The following is a 9,427-nucleotide window of genomic DNA, read 5'->3' as shown; positions in this document are numbered from 1 at the left end:
ACTGGAGCTGCGAGGGGCCCACGAGGGTGGGGGGTGGGCCTACCCCGCCTGGGAGCACCCTCCTGCCTCGTGGCCTCCTTGCTTCTTTCTTGATGTCCACTCCAAGTCTGCTGGATCACGTTTGTTCCAAAAATAACTCTCCCGAAGGTTTCATTCCGTCTGGATTCCATTTGATATTCCTTTTCTGTGAAACACTGAAATAGGCAAAAAAACAACAATTTGCACTGGGCCTTTGGTTAGTAGCTTAGTCCCAAAACAATATAAAAAGGTAAATTAAAGCACACTAAACATCCAAAACAGATAATATAATAGCATGGAACAATCAAAAATTATATATACGTTGGAGACGTATCAAGCATCCCCAAGCTGAATTCCTGCTCGTCCTCGAGTAGGTAAATGATAAAAACAGAATTTTTGATGTGGAAGGCTACCTAGCATAATTCTCAATGTAATTTTCTTTATTGTGGCATGAATGTTCAGATCCGAAAGATTCAAGACAAAAGTTTAATATTAACATAAAAATAATAATACTTTAATTATACTAACAAAGCAATCATGTCTTTTTAAAATAACATGGCCAAAGAAAGTTATCCCTGCAAAATCATATAGTCTGGCTATGCTCTATCTTCATCACATAAAGTATTTAAATCATGCACAACCCCGATGACAAGCCAAGCAATTGTTTCATACTTTTAATGTTCTCAAACTTTTTCAATCTTCACGCAATATATGAGCGTGAGCCATGGACATAGCACTATAGGTGGAATAGAATGGTGGTTGTGGAGAAGACAAAAGGGAGAAGATAGTCTCACATCAACTAGGCGTATCAACGGGCTATGGAGATGCCCATCAATAAATATCAATGTGAGTGAGTAGGGATTGCCATGCAACGGATGTACTAGAGCTATAAGTGTATGAAAGTTCAAAAAGAAACTAAGTGGGTGTGCATCCAACTTGCTTGCTCACAAAGACCTAGGACAATTTCAGGAAGCCCATCATTGGAATATACAAGCCAAGTTCTATAATGTAAAATTCCCACAAGTATATGAAAGTGACAACATAGGAGACTCTCTATCATGAAGATCATGGTGCTACTTTGAAGCACAGGTGTGGTAAAAGGATATTAACATTGTCCCTTCTCTCTTTTTCTCTTATTTCTTTTTTTATTTGGGCCTTCTCTTTTTTATGGCCTCTTTTTTTCTTTTTGTCCAGAGTCTCATCCTGACTTGTGGGGGAATCATAGTCTCCATCATCCTTTCCTCACTTGGGACAATGCTCTAATAATGATGATCATCACACTTTTATTTACTTACAACTCAAAAATTATAACTTGATACTAGAACAAAATATGACTCTATGTGAATGCCTCCGACGGTGTACCGGGATGTGCAATGAATCAAGAGTGACATGTATGAAAGAATTATGAACGGTGGCTTTGCCACAAATACGATGTCAACTGCATGATCATGCAAAGCAATATGACAATGATGAACGGAACGGTGGTAAGTCCTAGATCACGTTTGTTCTAAAAATAACTCTCCGGAAGGTTTCATTCATTTGGATTCCATTTGATATTCCTTTTCTGCGAAACACTGAAATAGGCAAAAAACAGCAATTTGCACTGGGCCTTTGGTTAGTAGGTTAGTCCCAAAATAATATAAAAAGGTAAATTCAAACATCCAAAACAGATAATATAATAGCATGGAACAATCAAAAATTATATATACGTTGGAGACGTATCAGTGGTGGGGGAGTATAAACTTTACCATTCTGTTTGGGAACCGCCTATAATGTGTGTAGCATGGAAGATATCAAGATCTCTTGGTTGTTATGTTTACAATGAAAGTATACCACTCAAAATATTATTCATCTCTATTTCAAAACTGGAGCTCTGTCACCTCTGCAAATCCATGCTTCCCTTTGAGAAGGGCCTATCTATTTACTTTTATGTTGAGTCATCATCCTCTTATTAAAAAGCACCAGTTGGAGAGCATCGCTGTCATGTGCATGCATTACTATTAATTTACATTGAGTATGACTGTGACTGGATCTCTTTTACCATGAATTACAATGTTTCTTCAGTCCTTGATCTTCATCAGGGGTGCTCTGCATTTATGTTTTGCGGTCTCAGAAAGGGCTAGCGAGATACCATCTTATTATATCATATTATGATTGTTTTGAGAAAGTGTTGTCATCCGAGATTTGTTATTATTGCTCGCTAGTTGATTATGCCATTGATATGAGTAAACATGAGACCTAAATGTTATTGTGAATATGGTTAGTTCACAATCTTTGCTGAAAACTTGAATGCCGACTTTACATATTTACAACAACAAGATCAAACAGAGTTTGTAAAAGTTTTTCTTTATCACTTTCAGTTTGTCAACTGAATTGCTTGAGGACAAGCAAAGGTTTAAGCTTGGGGGAGTTGATACGTCTCCATCGTATCTACTTTTCCAAACACTTTTGACCTTGTTTTGGACTCTAACTTGCATGATTTGAATGGAACTAACCCGGACTGACGCTGTTTTCAGCAGAATTGCCATGGTGTTATTTTTGTGCAGAAATAAAAGTTCTCGGAATGACCTGGAAATTTACGGAGACACGTTTTGGAATTTATAAAAAATACTGGCGAAAGAATTAACACTAGGGGGCCCACACCCTGTCCACGAGGGTACATGGCGCCCCCCGTGGGCGCGCCCCCTACCTTGTGGGCCCCCCTGAGGCTCCACCGTTGTCAACTACAACTCTATATATTCACGTTCGGGGAGAAAAAAAATCAAAAAGAAGGATTCATCGCGTTTTACGATACGGAGCCGCCGCCAAGCCCTGATCTCTCTCGGGAGGGCTGATTTGGAGTCCGTTTGGGGCTCCGGAGGGGGGAATTCGTCGCCATCGTCATCGTCAACCTTCCTCCGTCACCAATTTCATGATGCTCACCGCCGTGCATGAGTAATTCCATCGTAGGCTTGCTGGACGGTGATGGGTTGGATGAGATTTACCATGTAATCGAGTTAGTTTTGTTTGGGTTTGATCCCTAGTATCCATTATGTTCTAAGATTGATGTTGCTATGACTTTGCTATGCTTAATGCTTGTCACTAGGGCCCGAGTGCCATGATTTCAGATCTGAACCTATTATGTTTTCATGAATATATGTGAGTTCTTGATCCTATTTTGCAAGTCAATAGTCACCTACTATGTGTTATGATCCGGTAACCCCGAAGTGACAATAACCGGGACCACTCCCGGTGATGACCATAGTTTGAGGAGTTCATGTATTCACTAAGTGTTAATGCTTTGTTCCGGTACTCTATTAAAAGGAGGCCTTAATATCCCTTAGTTTCCACTAGGACCCCTCTGCCACGGGAGGGTAGGACAAAAGATGTCATGCAAGTTCTTTTCCATAAGCACGTATGACTATATTCGGAATACATGCCTATATTACATTGATGAACTAGAGCTAGTTCTGTGTCACCCTATGTTATAACCGTTGCATGAGGAATCATATCCGACATAATTATCCATCACTGATCCATTGCCTACGAGCTTTTCACATATTGATCTTTGCTTAGTTACTTTTCTGTTGCCACTGTTACAATCACTACAAAAACTACTATTGTTACTTTTGCCACCGTCACCGCTACTTCCATATTACTTTGCTACTAAATACTTTGTTGCAGATATTAAGTCTTTCAGGTGCGGTTGAATTGACAACTCAACTATTAATACTTGAGAATATTCTTTGGCTCCCCTTGTGTCGAATCAATAAATTTGGGTTGAATACTCTACCCTCGAAAACTGTTGCGATCCACTATACTTGTGGGTCATCACATCCTCTTTGCACTTGAAATAGTCATTGTAGCCGACCACCCCCTCTCTAATACGGTTGAAAAGATGCCTACTCATATGGAAGCGACGGCGGAATTTTTGATGTTTGAACAACAGATTTGTTGTATCAAAGTAGTCCTTCCAAAGAAGGAAATGCCCGCTCTCTCGGTTGCGATTCAAAGCAGGAAGGTGGCCCAAAATGGAGCCACGGAACAACGGCCGCTGGCTGTTGAGGTGGTGATAGACCAACACGGCAGCCAATATCTCCTTCTCGTCATCGGACGATGAATCATCGGAATCGCAAAGGAAATTGTGAAATAAGAACTCGTCGGCGGAGTCCATTTTGTACCTTGGCAAACTGTCGAATAACTTCGGGCGTCGACGAAGGAGACGGCCGGCAAAGGGAGTCGCGGCGCGCACGGACCAGCTAGCTGCTCTGCCGGCGTCCGACGAGCGTGCCAGTGAGGATCTGGCCGGGGCAGCAAGGCGGCTTCTTGGTCGCGGTAGCGGCTGTGTCGGGGGGTGGGGGAGCGGGGGTGGGAAGCAGTCGGCTCCCCAGCAGCAAGACGACAGTGGCGGGCGACGTGGGAGGTGTCGGCGTTGCTGAGCGGATGTTGCAGCGCCGGCAGCTGGCAGAGTCGCTGGAAAAAATGGGCGGCGGCGCCGACGACGAACGAGGCGGGCGAGGGTTGCTGTTGGATGGGGGAGGCCAATGTGCCACCGACCAGCGGGCCCGGGGGGAGGAGAAGGCAAGCGCGCGCGCGTCTGTCTCGTGTCCGCGTCGACGCAAATCCGGCTCAAAAATGGGCCGGGAATGGGTCGCCCGCGGACGAAAAGCGGGCACACGTCCGTTTGGGTTGGCGCGTTAGTCCGACTTTTGTGTCTACGCCTACCCAAACAGACGCCAGTGGACGAAATGGATCACCCTGTTGGGGTTGCTCTAAGGACCGAGAAAAATGTGTTTTAAGGGTTGATTTGAGCTACGGTCGAACAGATCCCGTAATCAACCCATAAAAAGAATATTCTCTGGATATACCAAACAGACCGACAGCTAGCTCACCTTTTTTTCCAGTCGTCCTCTTCCTCACGTCAATTTGAAATCGGCACATGGCGTAGGCCAGCGCGGCCGCCGGCGGACGGGCGGACGAGGAAGATGCGGGGCGACCGCAGCGCACGGGCAGAGGCCAGGGTGGCCGGGACGGCGCGGGCGGCGACCGATCTCCGGGGACCGGCAGCGGTCGGGTGAGACACACACGTAGCTAGCTAGTTAGATGTTCGAATCGATTCAGCTAGCAAGCTAGCTAGCTCCATTCGAATCAATTGAGCTAGCTAGCTTTTTCGAGAGCCGTGGAGTCACGGACGAGCGCGACTGTCGGCATCTAGGAAACGGCGGCGGGCGAGCGCGGCTGTCGAGGCGGGTGGTCGGCGTCGGGGACGGGCGAACGGGAGTGAGCCATGAAGATTTCGATGGCAGTTAAACTTCTGAGAACGACCTTTCGCGTATACAGAGCCTCTCTGGTTGGCTCCGAAATCCTTATTTTCACAGTTCTGACCAGCACCGACCGAATCCCGCAAGATCCGATGGAGACAAACCTTCACACGTCCTCTGACGATGCTAGACGCATTATCGGGACAAGGATAGAACGTGGGAGACATTATCCTACTAAGAGACATCACCGCCGCCACACAACACCAACCAAGACGTTGACTCTAACAAGAACGAGAACAGAGTCCCTCCCGCCGATGGGGGGCCGAGATCCTCCGCACCTCCATGGCCTACATTGGAGATGGGAAGGACCGGCTGCGACGCCGGTAAGAGGAGGATTTTTCTTGTGAAGGAGGAAAGAGCTTTTCATCTTCAATTATGACAGTACAACAAACAATAAAAACAATAAAATTACATTAAGATCTGTAAACCACCTAGCGAGACTTGCGAGCTATTGGTGACCATTTCACGGCTTGATTAACCACATATTTCCTACGTAGCACCGATACGTCCAGAAGCTGCGTGTCCGCGTATAATACTTCGCCGATACGCGATACGCCATCGATACGGGTATCCATGGAGTATCCTGTTTTTCGATTTAAAAAGAAAGAAAAAAAGGCCGATACAGCGGCCAGAACGGCGCCGACACGTCGGGGACACGGGAAGCCCAGTACAAGCCCACTCGTAACCCTAAACAGCCAGCGCACTCGATTCGTTCGGGCGGTAGACTGGATCGAGTTCGAGTACTCGCGGGCAAGCGCATCGCCGCGGACGACTGGAGTAGCTCATCGTCGTCGCCGCCGCCGCCTGAGTCGGTCGTCGCTGCCGGCGTTGGCTGAAGTCGCTCACCGCCGTCTGGGCTCGCCTTGCCTATGCCGCCGCTGGCCGTCGTCCGGACTCGACCCGCCTCTGCCGCCACCGCCACCGCCCGTCGCTCGTCGCCAGCATGATAATTCCTTCCCTTACACATTCCCTGCTCTTCTTCGGTGGTGTTCGGTCCTCCCGCACTTGCTTGCTTGCTGCTTTGATGGTGCCGTGATGCAGGCGTGTTGGCTGTGTGTGCTTGTTTCGCCATGCATGCGTGGCTGTTATTTATGTGTGCGTGCTTGCTGACTACTGGCCACTGCTGAGTAAATTGATGATGATTCAGTCATCCGAAGGCGAGGATTGAGTAAAGTGATGATCATTGGTCATCGAGAAATAAGCATGGATGCAACAAATGGGCAGTATTTGGATCTCATCTCAGGCATTCAATTCATTGTCTTCATAATATGAAATTTTATTAATTATTTATATATACCTGCCGTATCGCCGTATTGCTGTTTTTCAAAATTACCGTATCCCGTATCCCCGTATCCGTATCGTCGTATCGGTGCTTCGTAGCATATTTCCCCGATTCCCCCGATATGGTTGTGTTTTGCAAACTGGTGTTCAAATTACTAGAACTATCCATATGGATTAATTGATTCGTAAAGTGACGCCAAAGATACACTTCATCGTTTATATAAGCTATACTAGCATCATATTACATGGATGAATTGGGCAAATTGCTACTTCAACATGGTGGTATCGACCGTTGAAAAGAATTGTTGTACGGAACAGAACACAAATCCTATAATAACTCGAATAATGGCGAGATGCAGCTCAGGAGTGCACTGACAACGCAGCGTCGGCTTCCATCTTCTTGGCGCCGCTCTTGCTTCCAACTCCAAGCTCCGCCGCCGCGGAAAGCAGGGACGTCGAGCTCGTGCCCCATCCGTACTCGTGGCTCCTCTTCCTCGACAGCTCCGATACGTGGCGGATCATGTCCTCCAGGTCGGTGCACGACGACCCGCCTTCCTCCATGGCCGCGCGGGCCTCTGCGGCGAGCTTCTTGGCCCTGGTCCTCCTCGCGGCCCCCTCCGGCCCGCCGTCCATCAGCTCGGCGACCACCTTCTCCACGTCGCCGCTGGTGACCTGGACGCCCTCGGCCTCCGCGGGCACGTTCATGACGGGCAGCTTGACGCCGGACCTGACGCCGACGCCCAGCACGTCCACGAGCAGCCGCTCGCTGCAGAACTGGTCGGCGAAGTTGGGCCACGTCAGCGCCGGCACGCCGTGGGAGATGGCCTCCAGCGTCGCGTTCCAGCCGCAGTGCGTCAGGAACCCGCCCGCCGCCGGGTGCGACAGGATGGTCACCTGCGGCGCCCAGCCCCGGACGAGGAGGCCCCTGTCCTTGACCCGCTCCTGGAACCCCTCGTCGTCGAGCAGCGCCTGCACGGCGGCGTCGGCCTTGGCCTCCTTGATGGCCCACACGAACGGCCGCCCCGACGCCTCCAGGCCGCGCGCGAGCTCGGCGACCTGCTTCGCCGGCAGCTTCGCGATGCTGCCGAAGCTGATGTAGAGCACGGACGCCGGCGGCCGGGCGTCGAGCCACGAGACGACGTGGCCGGCGTCGACGTCGGCGCGGTTGCCGCGGCCGGCCTTGGCATCGGCGTCGCCCAAGCTGGAGGCGCACGTCGGCCCGACGGCCCACGTCCTCCGGCCGAGCGCCGCCGCGTAGGCGTCGACGAAGAGGCCCTCGATGCCGCGGAACGTGTTGACGAGCAGGCCGTCGGCGGAGGCCTCGGCGTCGAGCACGTCGCGCTGCTCCTTCTCCACGCCGGGCCACTGGAAGAAGCCCCGGAACGTGGCCGTGTTCCCCACGGCGGGCACGGGGAAGTCCGGCACCTCGAACTCCTCCATGTCGTCGCCGCCGACGCGGTCGTACACGCCGTGCTTGGCCAGGATGTGCACGGCGAGGAGGAAGTAGGCGGAGGGGCAGTGCATGACCAGCCTGGGGACGCCGAGGGCGGCGCACACGCCGGCCGTCCACGGGTTGCAGGAGTCGGCGACGAGGCAGTCGGGGCGGCGTGGCAGCGCGCGGACGTACTCCTCCAGCGGCTCGGCCATGCCCCAGATGGCCTGGAAGAACTTGACGTACATGGTCTGGTCGACCATCTGGTCGGCGTTCTCCAGCCCCTCCGGCAGCCCGAAGCGCGGGCCGGGGAAGGGCAGCTCGGCGAGGTCGACCCGCAGGCCGGCCCTGGCGGCGCCCTCGACGGCCGGCCTGTTGCGCGCGGCGTTGACGGGCGTGGTGAGCACGGTGACCCGCGGCCCGCGCGCGGCGATGAGGCGCGCCAGGTCCACCATCGGGATGATGTGGCCCTGCGCCACCAGCGGCACCAGCAGGAAGTGCAGCTCCGACGCCGCCATCGCTCCGACCCTCTCCCTGCTTCTCTCCGGGTCCCTGTTGCTCGCTTGCTCCGCTACAGCGGCTATATAGTGGTAACGGCGGCGAGCACAGCTGTGTGAATTAAGAAGGTTAATTGTGGCGTAGCTGGTCAGTGGCTGTGAGACACCTATGACATGGTCACGGTGGTCATTGTGACGCGTACGGAACGACCGATGTCTCGTTTCCACCACGAGGCTTCGCGCTATGCTGAAGACATCGGACGTGACGTGACGTGACGGACGGCGGAGATAGGTGCATGGATGAAATTGTCCATCGGGAGGGAGGAGAGAAGTTGAGAAGCTGGAGGAGGAGGTGGCGCCAAGCGAAAGGAAGCATCGAGTGGTGGCTAGGCGAGGACGTGATAAGGAGCGTGGGGTTACCGTACACGGACACATGCGTCTGCTCCTGGCCATCTCCTGTTGCGCATGGCGACACGTGAGCTGCCGAACGTTTGTGTGAGTCGCGGGCGCAGAGACCTACGTGGACGCAGATGTTACCCCAGCGTAGAGCGGCGACGCCGGTCGTCACGATACGAAGCTGTGTGGATCGAGATTCGAGCCGGTTTCTAGAAGCGGAAGCTTCCGAGGTGACGTGTGCGCCTACCGAAGCGTCCTTGTCGCCGTCTTCGGAAACCAATCAGTGGCCGGGGCCGGGGCGGGTGATCGTGTACGGGCGGCCGGCATGGCGGCATTGCCGGTCGTTCGAGCCGGTCCAGGAGGGTCCCGTACCCTCATATTTTATTTTGCGAATGGAGGGTCCAGTGATCTAGTCCTCGGTGTAGAGGAATAAGAGGCAACTCTCAATGTATTGATAGGTGCATATGCACAAGTATATATAGTACATAGGGCAAGTTATATCC

At 51.5% G+C, this 9,427-nt stretch overlaps 1 protein-coding gene across 1 annotated transcript; it reads right to left on the bottom strand.

Moving 5' to 3' along the window:
* Positions 1-6,755: 6,755 nt before the first annotated feature.
* LOC119331205 (UDP-glycosyltransferase 73C5-like) lies at positions 6,756-8,798 on the bottom strand. The gene has a single exon (XM_037604374.1). It carries the CDS (start codon positions 8,547-8,549, stop codon positions 6,960-6,962), a length of 1,590 nt encoding a protein of 529 aa, XP_037460271.1. The 5' UTR covers positions 8,550-8,798; the 3' UTR covers positions 6,756-6,959.
* Between the last annotated feature and the right edge of the window lie 629 nt (positions 8,799-9,427).

The sequence above is a fragment of the Triticum dicoccoides genome, chromosome 7A (genome assembly GCF_002162155.2).
Source record: "Triticum dicoccoides isolate Atlit2015 ecotype Zavitan chromosome 7A, WEW_v2.0, whole genome shotgun sequence".
In the NCBI taxonomy this organism is placed as follows: domain Eukaryota; kingdom Viridiplantae; phylum Streptophyta; class Magnoliopsida; order Poales; family Poaceae; genus Triticum; species Triticum dicoccoides.
This window is presented reverse-complemented; position numbering and strand designations above follow the sequence as displayed.